Source organism: Salvia hispanica, chromosome 6, assembly GCF_023119035.1.
Source record: "Salvia hispanica cultivar TCC Black 2014 chromosome 6, UniMelb_Shisp_WGS_1.0, whole genome shotgun sequence".
Taxonomy (NCBI): Eukaryota; Viridiplantae; Streptophyta; class Magnoliopsida; order Lamiales; family Lamiaceae; genus Salvia; species Salvia hispanica.
In genome coordinates this window covers 43,600,362-43,627,346 of record NC_062970.1, presented here as the reverse complement: position 1 = coordinate 43,627,346, position 26,985 = coordinate 43,600,362, and the positions used below count along the sequence as shown (strand labels likewise).

Below are 26,985 nucleotides of genomic sequence, written 5' to 3'. Positions count from 1 at the left end.
TTTACTTTTCTTTTTGTTGTAGGTTAAATTTTTGTACCGTCAAGCTTCTTCACTCTTATTGTTGCATTTCTCTAAGTGTTCCATCTTATGTTTTTGTGTATAAGTAATTAATTATTTATATATATACACCTTTCAACTTTCTTCAAATACCTCATGTGGCATAGGCTTGTACTCAACAAAATTATCTACTAGTAGACAAATTGAGCAAGCCAATATTGACATGCTAATTAATTTTGTATTCTAATAGTGGACAAATTGAGCAAACCAATATTAACATGCTAATTAATTTGTATGTTTGATCTGTGGCAATGGTAGCTGGAAATCATGTTACTTTCAGTTTCAGTAGTTTCAACTAACCAATATGTCCACTAGTAGACAAATTGAGCTAGCCAGTAATGACATGCTAATTAATGTTGTATGTTTAATCAGAGGCAATGATAGCTGGAAATTATGTCACTTTCAGTTTCAGTAGTTTCAACTAACCAATTTGTCTACTACTAGTAGTAGACGAATTGAGGAAGCCAATAATGACATGATAATTAAATTTGTATGTTTAGTCTGTGGCAATGGTATTGGAAATTGGAAATCATGTCACTTTCATTTTAGTAGTTTCAACTAACCAATGCAAGCTAGTATGTTTAAAGTGCCTTAGCAGTCTCCTCTTAACATGCTTCTTTCATTCCTTCTTTTTTCCACATCTGAGCGTTGACCAAACAATCAAAGCTTGGAATTTTAGCAATGGCAGAAGCAGTGGTGTCAATTGCTCTAGAAACTATCCGTGATTTGCTATTGGAAGAGGGAAGGTTTTTAGCTGGTGTGGGCAACCAAGTCAAGGAGCTCGAGAGGCAGCTCAAAGAAATGAAGTGTTTCCTCCAAGACGCTGATAAAAGAAGACATGAAAGCAGTACAATCTTCAATTGGATCTTGGAAATCAGAGATCTCGTCTACAGATCTGAATCCGCCATTGAAAGACACGCAGCTTATCAAGTTTATTCAAGGAGAAGAGGCCTCAGGCAGTTCGTCCGCAAATATTCCTGCATTTTGACAGATTGCAACTCACTCCACCAATTAGGCTCCGAGATTTCACAGATTACATCAAGTCTGGAGAGGATAAGCAAGGATATGCAAGAAAACGGCATAAAAAGAAGCATAATCATGAATCCAAATAGAGAGGAGGGAAGCTCGGGTGGAAACAACATGTCAAGGAAGACTTTCCCCTATTTGGACATGGGAAATTGCTTCCTAGGCATGGAGTCTGAGATGAAGCAGCTTGTTTATCACCTAGAGAAGGATACAAAGAATCAAATTATATCAGTGTGGGGAATGGGAGGCTCAGGCAAGACCGCCATTGCCAAGAAGCTCTACAATGAGACGACCGACTTTGATCTGTCGGCGTGGGTTTGCATTACTCAGCAATGTGAGAGTCGATCAGTTTTGGAGGATGTTCTGAGGCAGCTAGAGAAGAAGAGGAGTGTTTCAAGTCTGAGCCATGAACCACGAACAAGGGAGGAGGTTCCAAGTCTGAGCAACTCAGAGTTGATAGAGAGACTATGTGAGATACAAAGAGAGAAGCGATGTCTCATTGTTTTGGATGATCTTTGGGAGCTTTCTCATTGGGAGGAGTTGAAGCATCCATTCATTGTCCAAGATTTGCAGAGCAAAATATTGGTGACAACACGGGAACAAAAGGTTGCAGAGATTGGATTGGCAGTGAAACATGGGCTTTTACCTATGGATGCTGCTTTGGAACTACTCAAATACAAAGCATTTCAGCATGGAAACATTCCAGGTCAGTTTTATATTACTCCCTCCGTCTTCTAGAAATTAAAACTTTCTAATGCGAAATTGATCTAGAAGAAGAGAAAAGGAAAAAGTATCTAATGTCTTGTTAATGGATAACGAGACTCAAATCATTATTAGTGTACCTAAGGTAAAATTAATAGTTTTTGAAACTAAATGTGGAATACTTTTTGGTGGATAAACCAAAATACTAAAATTGAGTTACTCCCTTATCCTATGTTAGTGAGGCAATTTTTTTCATTACAGAATTTCATAATGATATGTTTAGCGAGTTTAATGAAAATAAAATAAAGTAGCAAAAAAGTAAATAGGAAAGAGAAAAGAGTAAAGTATTAGAGGGAATATTAGATGTCTTACCAAAAGGGAAAATAACTAACTTGAGACAATCCGAAATAGACATGACTCAAGTAATGTAGATTGACGGGATATTTTTCAACGGAAAGGATCACTTACTGCATTAGATCACGCCGCTTTTTTCGCCGATTTCGGGCTGGCCTGCTGCAATGGTTCGGCTAGCCGACCGGCTAGCGACGCGAATCGGCTAGCCGGCATTGGAGATGCTCTTAGTGTAATGCATGATAAAAAAGTTTTTGAAACTAAAAGTGAACTAGTTTTGGTGGATAAACCAAAATATCGAATTTAAGAAAATTATAATTAGATAGTTTAATGAAAATAAAAAATAAAGTAGAAAAAAATAAAATAGGGAAAAAAAAAACGAAAAAGAAAAATAACTCAAGTAATAACCTGAGACAATCCAAAATAGAAACAAAGTTAGATTGGCAGGAATATTTTTCAGTGGAAGGGATCACTTATGCATTATATTGCATTCCTAAGGGCAAATGTGCATCAGTGAAATCCATTTTCAATACAACCCCTCTCCTCTACCTTCTCTCTAGTATTTCTCTCCCTTTATTATTTTTAATTTAAATAATTGTGTTAACTCTACACGAAAAATGTAAATTGTAGTATTAGTTAATTAGCATTTCCAAAAAGTTATTACGAAAAGGCTTATGATTATTATGAGTCCACTTTATAATAATGTATTAGGAAATGCTACTAATATATAATGTAATAATTGATCTCTTCCGGTTTTCATAGAATCAATGCTTTTTACTCTAACTCTACTGGGCTTATTATTTGGGATTTTTTTTATTACTTCTACCACTACTAGTTAGTCTCACTGACCAAGGTTAAATCAACTGGGTATTTTCTTTTATTAGTTACTATATTAAAATCCATCCTTTGTTTCAATAATATAAGACGCAGGAGTACGATTTTACTAAAAAAAATCATGTTTCTATAATAATTACAAGTCGTGGTTCTACGTTGTGAGTTTTGGAATATTGTTCCACATGAGAAAATGTTGCTCTTAAAAAAATCCTATGTTTCAATAATAAATTGTCTTGTAAGTATATTTACTAATCGCATTTTTGCGCATTCACTTTTGTGAGTTTTGGGATATGGTTCCACACATGAAAATGTTACTACTCTGTTTCATTTTTTAAACGTAAAAAGGTTGAATATTTTAATATTTTTTTAAACAATAAATCTCTTCTATAAGTTGATTGTGATTCACTTAAAATTCGCAAATGATGATAACTTAAACCAAACAATTTTTCAATACTAAAATTAAAATTATACAATACAAAATAATCAAATATTTAATAATTAGTTAAATGAATGTATACCATGCAAAATGAAATAAATTACTCGAAGACATATCTTTCAAAATTACCCTTATCATATTTAAATTTTATAGTAATAAGTTGCACTATATGTTATTATATTTTACTTGCTTACTAATAAAATAAGTATAAAATTAACTAAAATAAATAAATATTATTCAAATTTTAAACAAGCATATATAATTGTTATTATCATAATAATGATTAATAATTTATTAAATATTTCAAATATAATTGTATAATATAAATTATATAATAAATAATAATAATAATAATAATAATAATAGTATTATTTTATAAATTAATAACTAATCAATGAAATCGTAGTGAAATTTTAAATAAAATTTATTTAATTATTATATCCGTAAATATAATAATAATAATAATAATAATAATAATAATAATAATATTTATTATTATTATAATAATTTATGATTATAATATTCCATTAACTATAAATACAGTTTTATTATTATATATTATGATGAGAATTAGCAAACTCGGATAAAGTTCGTGATGAATATCTGAGTGGGCGCCACATCAACATGCCCCTTCTTTTTGTAATGATTTCGCTCAAATGTCCGGCCTATCAATTATCTATTTTTTGTTTCAATTTTAATATTATTTTTTTATGTTTACACATTATAAATAGCAAAATTAGACTTTAAATTAAAGAACTATAAAAAACATACATTACTTAATTAAAAAAAAATTAAACGAAAATATTTTGGAAAAGTGAGTGAAAGAGAGGTGTTTTCGAGAGATGTTGTGTGAGGGTTGAGAGATGTGTGAGAGTTGTGTGAGAAATGAGTGAAAATAAGGTATATATATAGGTAGAAATTAAAAAATAAAAATAAAAAATGAAAACGCGAAATCGGGCTCGGGCTCGATCAGGCATGGCGTTGCAATGGGCGCCCGATCCATCAGGCGCCTGCAACGGAAGGCCGAGGACGCCCGAGCCCGATCGATGCCCAATCTGGCGCCAGATTGGGCATTCATTGTAGATGCTCTTACCCATTTCATTTCTTATTAAATTTTTATTTTGTATATATACACACACACACCCTTGTCGGGTTGCGCTAGCGTGCTTACCAATTTACAGTAATAACTAAAAACTTTCAATTTAGTGAATTAAATTATCAACACAAAGACATAATTATATCAATAAAACATGTGAATTTAAATATCAACACAAAGACATAAGTTTATCAGCACAGGAACATTGATAAATTTATGTCTTTGTGTTGATATTTTCATTCAAAATTGATATTAGTTATTACTGTAACTTAGTTAGTATTTGATCACACATCCTCGTCCTTGTAACGGTTTATTTCTTCTAATTAAGGAGAATGAGATTTGCGATCCTTATAATTATGGCATGCTCCAAAAATTTCCTTAATTAACTAATTAGTTAAAACTAAATCACTATTTGACAATTCAATAAGGTGATTGTGAGTCACTTAAAATTCACAAATGATGATAACTTAAATTAAATAATTTTTCATTTAAAACCAATACTAATATAAAAAAATACTATCTCTGTCCAATTAGAAATGAAACGTTTTCCCTTTTATTTTGTCCCATTAAAAATGAAACATTTTCTAAAATGGAAATATCTTTATCTAGGCCTGTCAAAATGGATATCGGGTATTGGATATCCGATATCAAAACCCGAAAAAGTCGGATAATTGGATACCCGAAACCCGATTTTTTGGGTATTGGATCGGGATCGGGTAGTGAGAATTTTGGATTATCGGGTACTCGAATTATCCGATTTATTTTCTAAAATTAATAAATTATATTTTTATTATAATTAAATGTAATTTAATTTCTTAACTATAATTTAATTAATACTTAATAGTTAGCATATAAGATATGTAATTTAATTTTTTAATTATATTTTAATTTCATTGACTTGTAATATTTATAATGTTGAATTTTTTGATGATATTATTGTTAGATCTTGATTCTTATGAATTATTGAATTGTGATATTTATAAAGGATGAATGTTTGAACTTATGAATTTTGATGGTTATTGACTTATTGTGGATGGACGAAAGATGTTAATATGTATAAATTATGAATTTTGTATTTTTCAAAGTTTGTAGTTATCTTTTTTAAAAATTCGAACTACTACAGGAATTTTGTATTCCTAAAAGTTTGTAGTTATTTTCTATTAAATTCGAGCTACTATAAGAATTTTGTATTTCTAAAAGTTTGTAGTTATTTTTTACTTGAATATTAGTACTTTAACTTTATATTAAATTTGAATTAAATAATATTAAATAAAAAATTCTGAAAGTTTGTAGTTAATTTTTTTTTTTTTTTTAAAATCAAAATCACAATCGGGACTGGATATCCGAGTCGGGTATCCGGGTACCCGAAATCATTTTCGGATCGGGTATCGGGTATTAGATTTTTAAAAATTCGAAATCAGATACCCGAAAATTTCGGATCGGGTATCCGTGGGTACCCAATTTGACAAGCTTATCTCTATCTCTATTTTTTCATCTTTCTTACTTTACTCTCTCTTCATTAACTCACAAAACAACACTATATAAAAACCGGTGCTGATTCCCAAATGTTACATATTTAATGGTACAGAGGGAGTATAAAATACAAAATAATCAAATATTTAATAATTAGTTAATTGAATGCATACCATGCAAAATGAAATGAATTACTCGAAGATATAGTTTCAAAATTACTCGAAGACATACATGTATTTTTTTGCATAAAAAATAATTAATTAGTCGAAGATATTTATTTCGAAATTACCCTTATCATATTTAAATTTTATAGTAGTTACACTATTTTACTTGCTTACTAATAATAAAATAAGTATAAAATTAACTAAAATAAATAAATATTATTTAAATTTTAGATGATACTATAATACTTAAATAATTTTCATAATTAAGTATAATTAGTTGTTTTAACTATAAAACAAATTATACTATTTGTTTTTTTATCCCTAACCTGAAAAATATCATAATTTTTTATCATGTACGGAATACAATACACATTTGATCAAAATTCTCTCTACATTGTTTTTTCCCAAACTAAGATTCCCTATGTAACTTACAATACATATCTGATCGACCCCCCTATATAATTTATTGACTCTTAATTTCTGGACATTACATTTGCTCAGTTTGTAATTTATTGACTCTTAATTTCTGGAACATTACAGTCGAACCTCAATAAAAAAAAATTAATCACATTCTTAAAAAAGAATTTTTAAGGTCTTGAACAACTTGTAACTTAGTTTTGATAAACTTGTAAGAACACTATCTTAGTTAATTGCACTATTCAATTAATAGTCATTTATTATTACTTCAATATGCAGACTTTGCATTGGAAAAAAGACTTTTGCGGTAATTTTTTCGCCGGTGGGAACTAACAAACTTAGGAAAAATTCATGATATTATTTGCCAATTTTTTGAAAGTTCGTGGGAAAATTCAACTTTTTGAAAGGTTCATGATATTAGGGGTCAATATCCATATTGGTCAATATCCCTATTGTCAACTGATTTGAAATCATCAAAAATATCTCAATAGTTGAGCTTATAAGCTAGCGAAATAATTAGAGTGATAATAGAGATTAAATTATAAAGAAATGAAAGCCAAAATAAATATTCGAACGCAGCACACTAGAACTATTTCTGTACGTAGTAGTTTGACTTTGATTATAAGCTTATTTTGCCGAATATTTTGAAAGAATTTTTAAGGTCTTGAACAACTTGTAACTTAGTTTTGATAAACTTGTAAGAACACTATCTTAGTTAATTGCACTATTCAATAATAGTCATTTATTATTACTTCAATATGCAGACTTTGCATTGGAAAAAAGATTTGAAAAAATTGGGAAAGAAATGGTACATAAATGTGGTTATTTGCCATTGGCAATTTCTTTACTCGGAGGGGTTTTGAGAGAGAAAAAATCGATTGTTGAGTGGGAATCAGTAAATGAGCACATCAAAGCAGCCATATATGGAGTTGAAGAGCAGATTGATGGAGTGCTAAATTTAAGCTATGAAAGTTTACCCTATTATTTGAAGCCTTGCTTTCTCTATATGGGTATATTTGATGAGGATGAAATCATACCTGCTTCTTTCTATATGAGAGATGGATAGCACAAGGCATGATTTCATATAAGAATATTGGAGACAAGGAGGACACTTTAATGGACATCGCTGAGCTGTACTTAAGTGAGTTAGCCTCCAGGTCCATTGTTCAAGTTGAAATGAAACTTGATTATGATGTCGGAAATAGTACAAAATATGGTAAATGCAAACTTCATGATGTAGTAAGAGAACTATGTTTGAAATTGGGAAAAAGGGAGCATTTTGGTGTGCAGAGTTTGGAGTATAAAGGTGGGAAACTTAGTACCTTACTACGGGAAGCTTCGTCGGATATGAAGATACAACATTTAGCTATCCATTTCAGAAGTGAAGTCGAGCACGAGCTTATAATCGCTCGTGGAGAAGATACTAGCGAGCATATAAGGTCTATTCGATTATCCAATCATATAGGATCGAATGTTGTTGAGTTCCCCCCACGAAGTGTGGTTGATATTCAGAAATTCAAATTGGTAAGAGATCTAGTTTTTTCTAGAATCAAATTTGCAGGAGGAAAGTTACCGAGAGGAATCACTAAACTTGTTCACCTTAGAAGTTTGTTTTTACAAAGATGTGAACTTGATAAGCTACCCTCTTCCATGAAGAATTTGGTATATATGGATACCCTTGATTTGAGGTATTCAAGGAATGTTGAAGTTCCAAATGTTTTTAAGGAGATGTTGCGATTAAAGCACTTGATTCTTCCTATCTATACAAATGCAAACATTAGAAATTATCGACTAAGATTGGATGAAGGAGTATATGAGTTGGAGACTCTAGCATTCTTTGATAGTAGATGTCATGAACTTAAATGTATGCACAGAATGAAGAATCTCCGATATTTTATAGCAAGAATATACGATAATGAAAGCTTGTCAGCTATCATGAATGGCATTATGAACTCGAACAAGATACAGTATTGTCAAGTAAGCATTCAAGAAAGTTGCGACTTAACAAGCGAGGGAATGCTGGAGAAGGCTTTGACATGTCCCAATCTTTTTGATTTGAATATTGATTCTAAGTCAGTGAAGGCGATAGCTAAGTGCGAGAGTGATTTGTTAAGCTCCAAACTTAAGTGTTTAAATTTGTTTGATTGTGAGATTGAGGATGATCCAATGTGGATACTGGGAAAGCTTCCTTGCTTGATAAGATTGAAATTATATCGGAAATCATTTGTTGTGGAGGAGATGAGGTGTCCAGCAAACAGTTTTCTTCGGCTCAAGAGGCTAGCATTAAGAGGTTTACCAAAGTTGAGGGAGTGGAGAGTGGAGTCAGGAGCCATGCCCCTTCTCTCTAAATTAACAATCAGCAGAGTGTTCTTGTCTAGAGATGGTTCCAGAGGGATTGAGTGGCATTTCTACCCTTCAGACTCTCGTAATTAAACATATGCCGGAATTGAGCGAAAGGGTATCACCATCAGGACAGGATTTCCACAAAGTCCGCCATGTCCCTTCAATTATCATCAAGGAATAGTCTTCACCAGGTATCTCATTTCTCACATTTTTCTTTATTCAATTTTGGCAAAATAAAATCATAAACTCTAATCATGTCATTACTGATTTACAGGTGAATATCTACCTTTCTCTAAAGGGTACATTCCTTGGTAAGGTTATAATGGCTCTCTAACTCTTTGTAAGATTGTATCGCCTTGTATTTTAGTATTTTATTTTTCTTATGTTGCAGGTTTAATTTTTTCCCTTTCTTGATCCAGTTACGTTGTTGTATTTCTCCTGGCAGGGAAATCCTTCTAGTTACTATGTGTTTGTGCATACGTAATTATTGTTTAGAATCTTGGTGATTTGAAGTTGTGTAGTGTTGGTTAATAAGATATTTTATTTGAAACGATGTCGTGTTTGAATTGAAATTGATGGTTTGCAATAACTCAAATGTTGTACACTATTTGTGTTTGCGTTGAATTTGGTTTGTATTGAATTGCTCGATTAATCATTGTTTAAAGTCGATCCATATTTTTTTGTATTTTCTTTTCTTTGTTTCAACATCTTTTAGTCAATTGGACATTTGATCGATCAAGTGTTTTGCGTTTGCACTTGAGTGAAAAATCGCTTGCTATTTCTTTGTTCTATCAAGTGACTAAATTCATCAAATAAAGCTGAAATAATTGGTTGTGATCATTGAGTTGTCAACTAAATTCACAATTTGAGAATACTATTCTTGATACTTATCCCTATTGTGATAATCATACTTTCAGGAACATGGATAGATATGCAGTGTTTTGTAATAACTTGCAAATCTCCAATGTAAATTTTAAGTTAGATATTTGTCACTAATTTTTATCTTATTAGTACCTTCTTTACCTAAGTGATCAATCAAGTGCTATTGGATTTGGTGTTTCCTTTCGCATGTGTATTATTCTTTGCTTAGTTATTTAGGACATCAATATAGTTTTATCAAGTTATTTTTAATATATCCTATAATCTAATCTGCAGTCAAAGTAAAGCCTAATACAATATTAAATGACATGTATGTGATTTAGATTAGAGTTCAACAACCAGACTTATTAATGAAGCTATGTTGGCTCTAGTTACTAAATTCTTTCAATATTTTAATTGAATCTAGCGACGACTTAATTTTTAGAAAATTTCATTATCAACTAATTGTCTACAATATAATTACAACATATATAAAACTAAACTGTTACCAACGAGAGAAATGCGACATGAAAACGTCATCTCATACTAAAAATAAAAATATAAAAACCATAAAATAACCGTAAATCTAAATTGAAAATCACAAATGAAATAAACTAAAAAAGTCGACACCTACGTTGCTTTAATTGATGTGTGTTTTGAAGAATGGATTATGGTTGTATCAGCTTCTTTAGTGGGTTTGTGGGCTTTAAGTAATTAGTAAAGGAGAAACTATGGCCCAAATATTGAAGGAAATTAGGCCCAAAAATATGAAGTAGAGAACAAAACTTGATCCATCATCTCGGCAGAGAAGACGCCGCCGATGGTTGAGATGGGCAGGAATCCGACAGCGTGGAATCGGCCGCCGATGATTAGAAGATTCAATATTGTGTGGAGCATAATTATGCACACGATTTCTACACAATGATGATGCTCGAGGAAGGAAATAGCTGCCTAATTGCGAGCGAGCGAGATAGAGCTATTTCCTAACTGAGTGCAACCATCCTCTTCTCAGCATCAACGATTGAATATTCAGCAAGTAAGTATATTTCATTTTTCATTTTTTGTTTAGGGATTATTATATTAAAACAACTCGCAATTTATGATTTTAGTAATACTATAGTGGTGCTACTTGAATAGGAGCAGCTTGTATTTTCCTCTATTTTGTGTGTATTTCCATAATTTCATTATCAATACTACTCCCCATTTTGTGTTCTGTAGCTGAGTTATGTGGATGCTTCCGCTAGAAAAAAAATTGAGAATTAGAGATTCTCTTTGTAAAGGAAATTTAAAGACTTGGTTGTAGAAGATTTCCAGATTTAATTTTCATTTCCAATTGGAGTATTTCATGTATGGAGTTTCTGACTTTCTTCCATTTGTTTGAAGTATTTTGAGAAGAAATATACAGCCGTTGTGAAAAACATAATTCTCCAACTCTAACCATGTTCATCTAGAAAAATAAGGGCTGTAACCGCGTATGCAAAATGGAAAAGAAGAACATGTCTACTAGTTGACAAATGTGAACTAGTTGTACATTTACATTGTTCTTAATCGCAGTTAGGTGGCAAAATTGGAGCATCTTTTATGATTAAAAACTGCCTACATAGTTGACAATTAAGCCAATAATGACATGCTAATTAATTTTGTTATGGTTAATCATGTGGCACTGCAGTGTTAGCTGGAAATCATGCCACCTTCAGTAGTTTCAACTCACCAATGCTAAATAGGAGCATTGATTAATTCAAGTGTATGATAAAATGTCGATCATGCAAGCTATTTTTATACTGCCTTTATTGTCTCCTTCCTCACTTGCTTCTTTCATTCCTTCTTTCTTCACATCTGAGCGTTGAGAAAACAATCAAAGCTTGGAATTGCTGCAATGGCAGAGGCAGTAGTGTCGACTGCTTTAGAAACCATCCGTGATTTGCTATTGGAAGAAGGAAGGTTTTTAGCTGGTGTGGCCGATCAAGTGAAGGAGCTCGAGCGGCAGCTTAGAGAGATGAAGTGTTTCCTCCAAGACGCTGACAAACGACGACACCAAAGCAGAACCATCTTCAATTGGATCTCGGAGATCAGAAATCTCGTTTACAGATCTGAATCCGCCATTGAAAGGCACACAACTTATAGAGTTTCTTCCAAGAGAAGAGGCCTCAGACAGTTCGTCTGCAAATATTCCTGCATCTTGAAAGATTGCTACTCACTCCACCAATTAGGCTACGAGATTTCACAAATTACATCAAATCTCGAGAGGATAAGCAAGGATATGCAAGAAAGTGGCATAAAAAGAAGCATAATCATCAATCCAAATGGGGAGGGGGAAAGCTTGGCTGGAAACAACACGTCAATGAAGACTTTCCCTTATTTTGAGATGGGAGATTGCTTCATAGGCATGGAGAATGAGGTGGAGCAGCTTCTTCATCACCTCGGGAAAGACACAGAGGATCGAATTATTTCAGTGTGGGGAATGGGAGGATCAGGCAAGACCGCCATTGCCAAGAAGCTCTACAATGAGATGACTGACTTTGATCTCTCAGCGTGGATTTGCATTACTCAGCAATGTAAGAGTCGATCAGTTTGGGAGGATGTTCTGAGGCAACTAGAGAAGAAGAGGAGTGTTTCAAGTCTGAGTCATGAGCCACGAATGAGGGAGGAGGTTCCAAATCTGAGCGACTCAGAGTTGATTGAGAGACTATGTGAGATACAAAGAGAGAAGCGGTGTCTCATTGTTTTGGATGATCTTTGGGAGCTTTCTCATTGGGATGAGATGAAGCATCCATTCATTCTCCAAAATTTGCAGAGCAAAATCTTGGTGACTACACGGAAACAAAAGGTTGCGGAGATTGGATTGGCAGTGGAACATGGGCTTTTACATATGGACGATGCGTTAGAACTACTCAAAAACAAAGCATTTCAGCATGGAAACATTCCAGGTCAGTTTTATATTACTCCCTCTGTCTTCTAGAAATATAGACTTCTAGAAAAAGAAAAAGTAAGTAAAGTCAGTGTTAATAGATAATGAGTCTCACAACATTAATAGTGTAATGTATGCTAAAAAAGTTTTCTAAAATTGAAGTGGACTAATTTTGGTGGACAACCTAAAATGACAAAAATGAACTACCCCCTCGTTATATTTGAGGCATTTTTTTTTGGCACGTGATTTAAGAAAGTTGAATCAGTTCACTTTTATCCATATGTTAAATAATACAGATAATTATAAGAAATTTCGACCCAAAATTATTGATTCACTAACATATCAATGCATCATTATAACGTGACATATCAATATTGTTCATGTATCATATCAGTATTATGTATATATACATAGAAACTCAAGAACTTATCAGTACTCCAACGCATGGACAAAATCATGGAATAATAATAGGACTTAATATAAAATTAAAGTTGGATGACAAAAATATATTTCTACTTAAAAATAATGTGGATAAGATTGTCACATGACATATTTAATACCCACTGATGGAACTACCTTAGTACCACTAGTGAGGGCTAGCCCTTCCCAATGGTCGACTCGTCAGCACCTTTGCCCCATCCATTCCCAACCCAAAGTGGCAGTGGCCGTATTAGTTTTGTTTATTAGTTGCATAGGAGTATGCATTTCCTCTTACTCTAATGGGCTTATTATTAAAAGCGACACATTTCCTAAATTGGAAAACATATCATCTCTACTCTTTTCTCTCTAGAGTTTATTCTCTCTTCACTTAACTTACAAAACAATACTACTCCACTATATAAAATTTCGTGCCGAAAATCAAATGCTTCACATTTAATGTGACATAGGGATTAGTATATTTACAAGTTGTGGCTCTATGCATTTATTTTTTGTGAGTTTTGGGATATGGATCCACATGAGAAAATGTTGCTCTAAAAAATCTTATGTTTCAATAATTAATTGTCTAGTATATTTTTGAATTACATTTTTGTGCATTTTTATTTTTTGTGAGTTTTGGATATGGTTCCAAACAAGAAAATATTACTCTGTTTCAAATTTTGTGAAAACAATACATAATAATAAATTGAATATTTTTTTTTAAAAAAAAATTCAGCACCAACGGATTCAAATGTCTGGTTCTGTCAGATTTTATATCCATTAGATTGTACGTAAATAGTTCTTAGTTCACCTTTTTAATGTCAATATTATTTTATATGACTGTATAATGAAACACAAATTATTAGTTACTATAAATAAAAACATTGAGTTTTATATATAAGATTATTTCAAATTTATAATGTTCAAAATATGTTTTTGGTGTAGTGGTTTAGCTTCTACATGAATAATGGATAAATCTCATGAGGCAGAAATTATTTTTTAAATAGTTAAAAAATTTCAAATTGGTTGGTCAACCTGTGGTTCATGGTCGAACTGGCTGATTTTTTGGGTTCACGGCAGCTCATTAGTCCACGGGTTTAAATGTGTGAATCGGGCTGAATCAAGCATTGATGCTCAGACAAACCGACTAGTCCAGTTACCAGTACCTTATAAAATGTAATATATCAATAGATTTGAAAATGTGAAAATATCTGGATAATTGAGCTTATAAGCTAGCGAAAAAATTAAAGTCAGAATAGAGATAGAATTATTAAGAAATTAAATTAAAAGTAAATATTCGAATACAAAGCACACTATTTTTGTAAATTTACCATTTCTTATAAAATCATTTTAGAACTGCAAATAAGCTACTGCAGCTTATTTTATAGTTTTGCCAAATAGTTTGAAATAATTTTTTAAGGTCTTGAGCAATTTGTAACTTGTTTTAAAAAACTTATAACACTACTTTCTTAGTCAATTTCACTTTTCAGTTGATCATCATTTATTATTACTTCAATATGCAGGCTTTGCATTTGATGAAAGATTTGAGAAAATTGGGAAAGAAATGGTGCGGAAATGTGGGTATTTGCCATTGGCAATTTCTTTACTCGGTGGGGTTTTGAGAAAGAAAAGTTCGATTGTTGAGTGGGAATTAGTAAACAAGGATATTAAAGAAGCCATATATAGAGATGAAAAGCAGATTGATGGAGTGCTAAATTTAAGCTATGAAAGTCTACCCTATTATTTGAAGCCTTGCTTTCTATATATGGGTATATTCAATGAAGATGAAACTATAGTTTCTTGGTATCTATATAAGATGTGGATAGCACAAGGCATGGTTTCATATGAGAATATTGGAGACAAGGAGGACACTTTAATGGACATCGCTGAGATGTATTTGAGTGAGTTAGCCTCCAGGTCCATGGTTCAAGTTGAGATTTTTTATGATTATGATGTAGCAAGTAGAAATATAAAATTTGGATCATTCAAACTTCATGATGTAGTACGAGAACTATGTTTGAAATTGGGGAAAAGGGAGCATTTTGGTGTACAGTGTTTGTTGTATCAAGGTGGGAAACTTAGTACCTTACTGCGGGATGCTTCCTCACATGTGAAGATGCAACATTTGGCCATCCATTTCAGAAGTGAAGTCGAGCACGAGCTTATAGTCGCTTGTGGAGAAGATACTAGCGAGCACTTAAGGTCTATTCGATTATCCAATCTCATAGGATCAGATGTTGTTGAATTCCCCCCACAAAGTATTGTTGATTTTCAGAAATTCAAATTGCTAAGAGATCTAGACATCGTGAGATTCAAATTTGCAGGAGGAAAGTTGCCGAGAGGAATCACTAAACTTGTTCACCTTAGGCGTTTGCGTCTAGAAGCATGTGAACTTGATAAGCTACCGTCATCCATGAGCAATTTGGTATATATGGATACCCTTGATTTAACAGGTTCAACGAATGTTGAAGTTCCAAATGTTTTTAAGGAGATGCTGCGATTAAAATACTTGGGTTTTCCTAACTATGGAAATGAAAATATTGGAAATTATCGAGTAAGCTTGGATGAGGGAGTATATGAGTTGGAGAGTCTACTATTCTTTGACAGTAGATGCCATGAACTTAAATGTGTGGACAGAATGAAGAATCTCAGACACTTTATGGCAAGAATACACGATAATGAAAGCTTGTCAGCTATCATGAATGGCATCATGAACTGGAACAAGATATGGGATTGTGGTGTTTTTAGTGAAGAAAGTTGCGACTTAACAAGTGGGCGATTGCTGGAGAAGGCTTTGACATGTCCCAATCTTTATGAATTGATTACTTTGATTAAGTTAGGGAAGGCGCTGGCAGAGTGCGGGAGTGATTTGTTGAGTTCGAAACTTAGATGTTTGGATCTGATTAATTCTGAGATTGAGGATGATCCAATGGGGATACTGGGAAAGCTTCCTTGCTTGATAAGATTGTGATTATATAATAAATCATTTATTGGGGAGGAGATGAGGTGTCCTGCAAATAGTTTTCTTCGCCTCAAGAGGCTAACATTAAGAGCTATACCAAAGTTGAGGGAGTGGAGAGTGGAGGCAGGAGCCATGCCCCTTCTCTCTAAATTAACAATTGGAGAGTGTTCTTGTCTTGAGATGGTGCCAGACGGATTAAGTGGCATTTCTACCCTTCAGACTCTCATAATTAAACAAATGCCGAAATTGAGAGAAAGGGTATCACCATCAGGACAGGACTTCCACAACATCCGCCATGTCCCATCAATTATCATCAAGGAATAGTCTTCACCCAGAGGTATCTCATTTCTCACAATTCTTTCTTCAGTTTTGGCAAAATAAAATCATAAGCTCTAATCGTGTCGTTATGTATTTAATTTCATTCATTAGTATTCATAACAAAAGAACTCATTGCTGATTTACAGGTTGAATAACTGATCATCAACGCCACTTTTGGTACTCAAAGAAAACATTTTACCTTTCTCTAAAGGGGACATTCCTTGGTAATATTTTTATGAATCTCAACTCTTTCTACGATTGTATAGCCTTTCATTTTATTTTTCGTGTTGCTGATTAAATTTCTTTGCCTTCTTGCTTCAGTCTCGTCGTTGTATTTCTCGATTGTTTGTGTATCAGTAATTGTTTGAAATATTGGTAAGTCAAAGTTGTGTAGTATGGGTATTACATTTGAAATGATGTTATGTTTGAATTGAAATTGATGGTTTGTAACAACTATTAACTCAAATGTTGAAAGTGAAGATTGTGTATATGTGTTTGCGTTGAATTTGGTTTGTATTGAATTGCTTATTTAAACTTTGTTTAATGCACACTTTTACAAGGATTTTTTTTACTAATTGTATACTCCATGAGACATTTTTGATTGAATCTATTTCTATAAAGATTTTTTTTGGATTTCTTTTTTTCGTTCCAATACCTCTTGGTCAAAATATTCGTCAATTCACTTTAATTCTACTATGTCTCCTTCTATAAAGTGTCTATTCACTTTAATGTTATTGGTTTGATTATCTTGAATTTAGATATACTGATTGCCACCTTCTTATAAGGTATATAACATTTAGAGAGAGAAATTTCAGTCGACAATTTTTATAGCCATATACTTCAGTTAAGCCACTTTTTCACTCATCTGGAATGGATTTTGCTTTTGCACTGGAGTACTGGTTCAAGTGACTAGATTTCCTCCGATAAATCTAAAATACTTAATCTATCGTGGAACTCTTTCATTGGGTTGCCAACTAAATTCACCGAGTTGAGAATTCGGTTGTTGCAAATTTAGTTAAAAAATTAATGTTCACATACATAATATTCTAGATTTTTATCCCTATTTTGATAATCATGTTTTCTAGTAGTATTTTTCATCTAATTTCTAACTTTTACCTTCCTTAGCCGCATTAGGGGAGGGAGAATAGAACTAGATAATATAATTGTATTGTACCCCCAGATATTCCAATAGTAGCATTTTATAATTTCCTACTCTTTTGATATTAATCTATTGTTTTTACCATTACTTAATTCATTTAATTTTTATTATATCAAAATTTTAAATCAAAACTAACTATCTCTCTCATTGTTTCAATGGTCTTAAATTAGTTTTGAGGATATTAACTTAGCTAGATACTCCCTCCGTCCCACAAAGATGGTCTCACTTTGACCGGACACGGGTTTTAAGAAATGTAATGAAAATTGAGTTGAAAAAGTTAGTGGAATGTGAGTCCTACTTTTATATATTAATTTTATAATAAAATATGAGTAGGAATGAGTTAGTGCAATATGAAGTCAACTACCAAATATGGTAAAAAGTGAAATTGGACAAATTTTATGGGACGAACTAAAATAGAAAAATGGGACAATCTTTGTGAGACGACGGAGTAGATTGGAGTAGTAGTGCAGTACAAGTTAATCTATTAGTAGTACTTACTTAGATAAATTTAAATTTCAGTTATGAGATATCCGAAAGTCTTAATAAAATCTAGATTAAATGCTAAAATTGGTCCTGAACATATACCGATTTTATGATTTTGGTCCTAAATTTTATCTTTTGAATTTTTTGGTTCTGTACATTTCAAATCGGATCACAAATTCTTTTATCTTTTGGTTCTGTACATTTCAAATCGGATCACATTTTATCTTTTGGTGGGTTTCAGGGAAAAATACAAATTCTTTCGAGTTCTTTGACTGGGGAATATAAGCGCTTGGAGCTTATTTTGCAGTTTATGAGCTCCAACTACTTTGTAAGAATTTATAAGGTGTTGAACGACTGATTACCTTTTTTAAAACTTATAAACTCGATGAAACACCTACTTAGTCCACCATTTCGCTATTTAATTGGTTGCCGTTTAATATTATTTCAATATGCAGACTTTGCATTGGAAGAAAGATTTGAGAATATTGCAAATGAAGTGCAGAAATGTGGGTATCTGCCATTGGCAATTACTTTACTAGGTGGGGTCTTGAGAAAGAAAAATTCGATGGTGGAGTGGGAATTAGTAAATGAGGATATCAAAAAAGTCATATATAGAGATGAAAAGCAGATTGATGAAGTGCTAAATTTAAGCTATGAAAGTCTACCCTATTATTTGAAGCCTTGCTTTCTCTGTATGGGTTTTTCAATGAAGACGAAACCATGAACGCTTGGGATCTATATAAGATGTGGATAGCACAAAGCATGATTTCATATGAGAATATTGGAGACAAGGAGGACACTTTAATGGACATCGCTGAGCTGTACTTTTGTGAGTTGGCCTCCAGGTCCATCGTTCAAGTTGAAATTCAGTATACTTATGATGACGGTGCAAATAGAACTGGACAATATTATAGATGCAAACTTCATGACGTAGTACGAGAACTATGTTTGAAATCGGGGAAACGGGAGGATTTTGGAGTGTTGAGTTTTGAGTATCATGGTGGGAAACTTAGTACTTCCTTGCATATGAAAATATACAATATTTGGCTATTCATTTCAGTAGTGGAGTTGAACACGAGTCTACAATCGCTTGTGGAGAAGATACTGGCAAGCATTTAAGGTATCTTCGATTATCCAATCTCATAGATTCGAATATTGAGTTCCCCACACAGAGTATAGTTGATTTTCAGAAATTCAGATTGTTGAGAGATCTAGTTATCGTGGGATTCAAATTTGCAGGAGGAAAGTTACCAAGAGGAATCACTAATCTTGTTCACCTTAGATTTTTGCGTTTAGAAGAATGTAAACTTGATAAGCTACCATCATCCATCAGGAATTTGGTATACATGGATACCCTTGATTTAATGCTTTCAGAGAATGTTGAAGTTCCAAATGTTTTTAAGGAGATGTTGCGATTGAAACACTTGACATTTCCTGTGTACGGAAATGAAAAGGTTGGAATATATCGAGTAAGATTGTTCTACTATACACATTGATAGTAGATATCATGAATTAAAAGGTATGAGCAGAATGAAGCATCTCCAACGTTGTTTAGCAACAATACACAATAAAGAAAGCTTGTCAGCTTATCAAGAATGCCATTATGAATTGGAAGAAGATAGTGGTTTGTCATGTTTCTATTCAATCCAGTTGTGATTTAACAACTGATCAAATGCTGGAGAAGGCTTTGACATGTCCCAATCTTCATGAGTTTGGTATTAGCTCTAAGTTAGGAAAGTTACTAACACAGTGCGGGAGTGACTTGATGAGCTCGAAACATAGGATTTTGGATCTGTTTGAAACTGAGATTGAGGATGATCCAATGGGGATACTCATACTAGGAAAGCTTCCTTGCTTAATAAGATTGCGATTATATTGGAAATCAGTTGTTGGGGAGGAGATGATGTGTCCAGCAAACAGTTTCCCTTTTCTTAAGAGGCTAACGTTGAGAGGTTTACCAAATTTAAGGAAGTGGAGAGTGGAGGCAGAAGCCATGCCCCTTCTCTCTAAACTAACGATCGGAGAGTGTTCTTTTTTGGAGATGATTCCAGAGGGATTGTGTAGCATTTCCATCCTTCAAAAACTTGTGATTGAAGGAATGCCGAAATTGAGAAAAATGGTATTGCAATCAGGACAGGATTTCCACAAAGTCCGCCATGTCCCTTCAATTCGCATCATGGACTAGTCTTCACCCAGGTATCTCATTTCTCACATTTTCATTCCTCAGTGTTGACATGTTTTCTTTAGTTGCAAATTTATCGTAACAAAATGAGTGATGAGAAATGATTACTCTGCTTGGGTTATATTTTAAATGTCAAAATATATGCATTCCATCACGTGAAGTTAGGCATAATTATTACTCCTTATTTTTTGCCATAAAACCAACACATCCTTTATCTCCTTGCATCTATTTTTCTTGTCATACCTTCAGAACTAACAGTCTCATCTCATTAATCTAAGTATCCAACACAATTCTAAAGTTTAAGGTTAACTGATGCGAATATGTTATCGAGAATTAAATATATTAATAATTATATCCCATGATGTAAATTCTAAAAGGCTAGTACTCAAACATTACAAGTGTTGGTTAATTACAAAAAGGATTGTTTTTTTTATTATTATGCACTAAAGTTTGTATGTAGTATTAGGTTTAATTTTGTTTAATTGGTCTTAAACTTAATTGCTTGTCATTTAGCGTCACAATTCTTAAGAAGACATTTACTTTTGGGTAGTGGATATATAAAATTTAAAATTTAGTGTAGTGGGTATATAAGATTAATATTTTGAGCTTATTTGAAGACTTTAGGAAATTTAGAACGTCTTTAAGAAAAGTTGATTTGTAACATTCTTTTAAATAAAAATATATGCAACTTTATGAATTACATATAAGGATCGTAATCATTTGGAGAACTACTAATTATGAACATTTGCATATTTTATGCAAATGTTGTATTAACTTGTAATGAACATATAATAAACTATTCCTTATAATGAACATTATATGCCTAATATTTTTTTATAAGGGATAGTTCATTATATATATATATATATATAAAATGTTCATTACAAATACATAAAATGTTCATTAATTCAGTGAAAAAGAATTGTTCGCATTTTAACACCCTTTTCATATAATCGTTAAACGGGACATAGGTCTCCAGCTATATCATGATCAGTATAAAAAAGTAAAGTTGTCGGTTGAAATATTTAACAAAATTACAAAATGGAAAACAAGAGCATCTGAGCATGTCGACAAGATTATATTGTAAAGTGATACACACTAGTAGAGCTTTTCAATATTTAATCCAAAGTTGTACATTTAATAATTTCTTAATCGCACGATAAGCAGCAATAATGGAGCATATTTTATTGTGATTATGCGCCTCCATAATTGACAATTAAGCCACTAATGGGCAATGGCCGGTTAACAACAAGGAAAAAGTAACACGTCCATTAGTTTTGCACATACTTTATTTTAAACGCAATAATTGGATCCTCTTTTTAATTAAAAACAGACTATATACCCGCCAATTTCGCCAAAAATAATGGAAACATATAAACATGAAACCATCACTACACTGTCTTAATTCCGGCTGCTACATTCGCCACCAATTTCACCAAAAATTCTGACTGGTAAAACAATTGAAAAGAATTAAAGCTTGGAATTGCTGTAATGGCAGAAGCAGTGGTGTCAATTGTTCTTGAAACCATCCGTGATTTGCTATTGGAAGAGGGAAGGTTTTTAGCTGGTGTTGCCGATCAAGTCAAGGAGCTCGAGCGGCAGCTCAAAGAGATGAAGTGTTTCCTCGAAGATGCTGATAAAAGACGACATAAGAGCAGTACCATCTCCAATTGGATCTCGGAGATCAGAGATCTCGTCTACAGATCCGAATCCACCATTGAAAGACACGCAGCTTATCAAGTTTCTTCAAGGAGAAGAGGCCTCACACAGTTCATCCGCAAATATTCCTGCATTTTGGAAGATTGCTACTCACTCCACCAATTAGGCTCCGAGATTTCACAAATTACATCAAATCTCGAGAGTAACGGTATAAAAAGAAGCATAATCATGAATCCAAATGGAGAGGAGGGAAGCTCAGGTGGAAACAAGAAGTCAAGGAAGACTTTCCCCTATTTGGAGATGGGAGATTGCTTCCTAGGCATGGAGGATGAGGTGAAGCAGCTTGTTCTCACCTAGGGAAAGATACAGAGCATCGAATTATATCAGTGTGGGGAATGGGAGGCTCAGGCAAGACAGCAATTGCCAAGAAGCTCTACAACGAGACGACCGACTTTGATCTGTCGGCGTGGGTTTGCATTACTCAGCAATGTGAGAGTCGATCAGTTTGGGAGGATGTTCTGAGGCAACTAGAGAAGAAGAAGGGTGTTTCAAGCCTGAACGATGAGCCAAGAATAAGGGAGGATCCGAATCTGATCAACTCAGAGTTGATAGAGAGACTATGTGAGATACAAAGAGAGAAGCGATGTCTCATTGTTTTGGATGATGTTTGGGAAATTTCTCATTGGGAGGAGTTGAAGCATCCATTCGTTGTCCAAAATTTGCAGAGCAAAATATTGGTGACAACACGGAAACAAAAGGTTGCAGAGATTGGATTGGCAGTGAAACATGGGCTTTTACATACGGATGCTGCTTTGGAACTACTCAAAAACAAAGCATTTCAGCATGGAAACATTCCAGGTCAGTTTTATAATACTCCCCCCCGCCTTCTAGAAATAGATACTTTCTAATGCAAAATTGATCTTAGAAGAAAGAGAAAAAGAAAAAGTATCTAATGTCTTGTTAATGGATAATGAGACTCAAATCATTATTAGTGTAATGCATGGTAAATAAGTTTTTGAAACTTAAAGTGGACTAGTTTTGGTGGATAAACCAAAATGCCAAAATTGAACTACTAAAAAATTCCTGTTTCTATAATAAATTACAAGTCGTGGTTCTTCGTTGTGAGTTTTGGAATATGGTTCCACATGAGAAAATGTTGCTCTTAAAAAAATCCTTTGTTTCAATAATAAATTGTCTAGTAAGTATATTTACTAATCGCATTTTTGGCGCATTTAATTTTGTGAGTTTTGGGATATGGTTCCACACATGAAAATGTTACTACTCTGTTTCATAATAGAGATAAATTTATAAAGAAATGAAATCCAAAGTAAATATTCGAATACACAGCACACTAGAACTATTTCTGTAAATTTACCATTGCTTATAAATTGAGTTGATAAAATTATTTTTGAAGTGCTATTAAGCTACTGAAGCATATTTTATTATAGAGTAGTAGTTTGACTTTGATTATAAGCTTATTTTGCCAAATATTTTGAAAGAATTTAAGGTCTTGAACAATTTGTAACTTAGTTTTAAAAAACTTGTAAGACACTATCTTAGTTAATTGCACTATTCAATTAATCGTCATTTATTATTACTTCAATATGCAGACTTTGCTTTGGAAGAAAGATTTGAAAAAATTGGGAAAGAAATGGTACAAAAATGTGGTTATTTGCCATTGGCAATTTCTTTACTCGGTGGGGTCTTGAGAGAGAAAAAATCGATTGTTGAGTGGGAATCAGTAAATGAGCACATCAAAGCAGCCATATATGGAGTTGAAGAGCAGCAGATTGATGAAGTGCTAAATTTAAGCTATGAAAGTTTACCATATTATTTGAAGCCTTGCTTTCTCTATATGGGTATATTTGATGAGGATGAAACCATAGATGCTTTTAATCTATATAGAATGTGGATAGCACAAGGCATGATTTCATATGAGAATATTGGAGACAAGGAGGACACTTTAATGGACATTGCTGAGAAGTATTTAAGTGAGTTAGCCTCCAGGTCCATTGTTCAAGTTGAAATTAATCTTTATTATGGTGTCGGACATAAAAAATATGGTAAATGCAAACTTCATGATGTAGTACGAGAACTATGTTTGAAATTGGGAAGAAGTGAGGATTTTGGTGTGCTGAGTTTGGAGTGTAAAGGTGGGAAACTTAGTACCTTACTACGGGAAGCTTCGTCGCATATGAAGATACAACATCTGGCAATCGATTTCAGAAGTGAAGTCGAGCATGAGCATATAGTTGCCTGTGGAGAAGATACTAGGGAGCATATAAGGTCTGTTCGATTATTCAATCTCAAAGGATCGAATGTTGTTGAGTTCTCCCCACAAAATATAGTTGATTTTCAGAAATTCAAATTGGTAAGAGATCTATGTTTTTTTAGATTCAAATTTGCTGGAGGAAAGTTACCGAGAGGAATCACTAAACTTGTTCACCTTAGACGTTTGCGTTTACAAAGATGTGAACTTGATAAGCTACCCTCTTCCATGAAGAATTTGGTGTATATGGATACCCTTGATTTAATAGGTTCGATGAATGTTAAAGTTCCAAATGTTTTTAAGGAGATGCTGCGATTAAAACACTTGATTCTTCCTTTCTATGGAAATGAAAACATTAGAAATTATCGACTAAGATTGGATGAGGGAGTATATGAGTTGGAGACTCTACTATTCTTTGATAGCAGATGCCATGAAATTAAATGTATGGACAGAATGAAGAATCTTCGATATTTTAAAGCAAAAATATATGATAATGAAAGCTTGTCAGCTATCATGAATGACATTATGAACTTGAACAAGATACAGGATTGTCAAGTAACCATTCAAGGAAGTTGCGACTTAACATGTGAGGGAATGCTGGAGAAGGCTTTGACATGTCATAATCTTTATGATTTGAATATTGTATCTAAATCCGTGAAGGCGCTAGCAAAGTGCGAGAGTGATTTGTTGAGCTCCAAACTTAAGTGTTTGAATCTGTTTCGTTGTGTGATTGAGGATGATCCAATGGGGATACCGGGGAAGCTTCCTTGCTTGATAATATTGCGATTTTATCCAGAATCATTTGTTGGGGAGGAGATGAGGTGTTCAGCAAACAGTTTTCTTCGGCTCAAGAAGCTAGAATTAATAGGTTTACCAAAGTGGAGGGAGTGGAGAGTGGAGGCAGGAGCCATGCCCCTTCTCTTTCAATTAACAATCGTAGACTGTTCTTGTCTGGAGATACTTCCAGAGGGATTGACTGCCCTTTCTACCCTTCAGACTCTCGTAATTAATAAAATGCCGGAATTGAGCAAAAGGGTATCACCAGCAGGACAGGATTTCCACAAAGTCCGCCATGTCCCACAATTCGTATCTATGACTAGTCTTCACCCAGGTATCTCATTTCTCACATTTTTATTCGTTAGTTTTGGCAAGTTTCATTTAATTGCAAATTTATAGTAAGAAAATGAATAGTAAGAAAAAATTGCTTTCTATATGTGTATAATATTTTTGTGGTCCCTTTGTTTTTTTATTCATGTTCTTTAAGTATCAATTTTACATGATAATATTGTTGTGGATTACAATGAAAAGGGGAAAATGAGCTGCCCAGGAAAATTTTCATTATGTCAGAGAATAATTATCTATGTATAAAATTTCTCAAATAAAATACTGAAAATATAAATGTTCCATGATTCCATCATTTTACATCAAACACATCTTTACTATTTTTGTTGCCTATGTGTCCACAGTTACAAGGTATTGGTTCATTAGAGGCTTATAAGCTCTTGAAAATTACTTGGCAAAATAAAATCATAAAGTCTAATCCTGTCAGTATGTTATTATTTTCATTTATTTGTATTTATAACAAGAGAACTCTTTTGTATTATTGCTAATTTTACAGGTTGAGCATTGATCCTTTGGAGAATAACTGATTATTACTACCACTTTTGGTGCTCAATGAAAACAGCATCTTACCTTTCTCTAAAGGGTACATTCCTTGCTAAAGTGTTAATAAAGCTCAACTCATTAAAATGTAGTATCGTCTTTAATTTTATTTTTCTTGCTCTAAAGGGTACATTCCTTGCTAAAGTGTTAATAAAGCTCAACTCATTAAAATGTAGTATCGTCTTTAATTTTATTTTTCTTGTGTTGCAGGTTACGTTTCTCCTCCTTCGAGCTTCAATCTTGTTGTTGAATATGATATTATATATGAATGATGTTGTGTTTGATTGACTATGATGGTGTGCAATAATTCAAATGTTGAAAGTGTGAAGTATTGTATAATTGTGTGTGGGTTGAATTTGGTTTGTATTGAATAAGAATTGCTCGATGAAGCTTTGTTCAGTATTGTAAAATTGTGTGTGGGTTGAATTTGGTTTGTATTGAATTGATGTATTAAGCTTTGTTCATTATTGTAAACTAATTGTGTGTGTGGATTGAATTTGGTTTGTATTTAATTACTTGATTAAGTATGTTCACATGCTATTTAGTGGGTTAGTGGGCTATATGTCTAGTGGGCTATAAGTCTAGAGAGACGAAAATCAGATTGATGGAGTCCTGAATTTAAGTTATGAAAGTCTGCCCTATTATTTGAAGCCTTGCTTTCTCTATATGGGTATTTTCAAGGAGGACGAAATCATATATGCTTGGCGTCTATATCATATGTGGATAGCACAAGGCATGATTACGTATGAGAATGTCGGAGACAATGATGACACTTTAATGGACATCGCTGAGATGTACTTAAGTGAGTTGGCCTTCAGGTCCATTCTTCAAGCTGACATTCATGAAGGTTATGATGTCGCAAATAGATCTGGAAAGTATAATACATGCAAACTTCATGACGCAGTAAGAGAACTATGTTTGCCTAATTATAGTACTACTATAATAACATCAAATTATAGAGTACTACACATATTATAAACTTATGACATTAATGAATTCATGAAGGTTGTGATTTTCAGAAATTCAAATTGCTTAGAGATCTGGTTATTGTGAGATTCAAATTTGTGGGAGGAAAGTTACCAAGAGGAATTACTATTCTTGTTCATCTTAGATGTTTGCGTTTAGAAGCATGTGAACTTGATAAGCTGTCGGCATCTATTAAGAATTTGGTATACTTGGAGACCCTTGATTTAACAGGTTCAATGAATG

General features: G+C 33.2%; 5 protein-coding genes across 6 annotated transcripts; all 5 read left to right on the top strand.

Moving 5' to 3' along the window:
- Window positions 1-699: 699 nt before the first annotated feature.
- Window positions 700-7,758, top strand: LOC125193751 (putative disease resistance protein At1g50180). Its single transcript, XM_048091623.1, has 2 exons — window positions 700-1,789; window positions 7,321-7,758. The coding sequence occupies exons 1-2, from the start codon at window positions 739-741 to the stop codon at window positions 7,620-7,622; spliced, it is 1,353 nt and encodes a 450-aa protein (XP_047947580.1). The 5' UTR covers window positions 700-738; the 3' UTR covers window positions 7,623-7,758.
- LOC125193750 (probable disease resistance protein At1g58390) lies at window positions 7,622-9,266 on the top strand. The gene is made up of 2 exons (XM_048091622.1): window positions 7,622-9,090; window positions 9,174-9,266. The coding sequence occupies exon 1, from the start codon at window positions 7,631-7,633 to the stop codon at window positions 8,987-8,989; it is 1,359 nt and encodes a 452-aa protein (XP_047947579.1). The 5' UTR covers window positions 7,622-7,630; the 3' UTR covers window positions 8,990-9,090; window positions 9,174-9,266.
- A 1,303-nt stretch (window positions 9,267-10,569) lies between these two features.
- On the top strand, window positions 10,570-16,867 carry LOC125196531 (putative disease resistance protein At1g50180). Of its 2 annotated transcripts, none has more exons than XM_048095086.1 (4): window positions 10,570-10,793; window positions 11,427-12,684; window positions 14,606-16,381; window positions 16,509-16,867. In XM_048095086.1, the coding sequence occupies exons 2-3, from the start codon at window positions 11,634-11,636 to the stop codon at window positions 16,051-16,053; spliced, it is 2,499 nt and encodes an 832-aa protein (XP_047951043.1). In that variant the 5' UTR covers window positions 10,570-10,793; window positions 11,427-11,633; the 3' UTR covers window positions 16,054-16,381; window positions 16,509-16,867. The 2 variants fall into 2 exon arrangements, with proteins under 2 accessions (XP_047951043.1, XP_047951044.1); XM_048095087.1 differs by having other exon boundaries at window positions 10,570-12,684; window positions 16,509-16,586; window positions 16,684-16,867.
- Window positions 16,868-18,724: 1,857 nt separating this feature from the next.
- LOC125195421 (putative disease resistance protein At1g59780) lies at window positions 18,725-20,189 on the top strand. The gene is made up of 3 exons (XM_048093571.1): window positions 18,725-19,004; window positions 19,244-19,458; window positions 19,560-20,189. The coding sequence occupies exons 1-3, from the start codon at window positions 18,725-18,727 to the stop codon at window positions 20,187-20,189; spliced, it is 1,125 nt and encodes a 374-aa protein (XP_047949528.1).
- A 2,047-nt stretch (window positions 20,190-22,236) lies between these two features.
- Window positions 22,237-26,272, top strand: LOC125195899 (probable disease resistance protein At1g58602). The gene is made up of 4 exons (XM_048094183.1): window positions 22,237-22,703; window positions 23,456-25,225; window positions 25,733-25,819; window positions 25,987-26,272. Exons 1-3 carry the CDS (start codon window positions 22,241-22,243, stop codon window positions 25,735-25,737), a joined length of 2,238 nt encoding a protein of 745 aa, XP_047950140.1. The 5' UTR covers window positions 22,237-22,240; the 3' UTR covers window positions 25,738-25,819; window positions 25,987-26,272.
- Window positions 26,273-26,985: the final 713 nt, after the last annotated feature.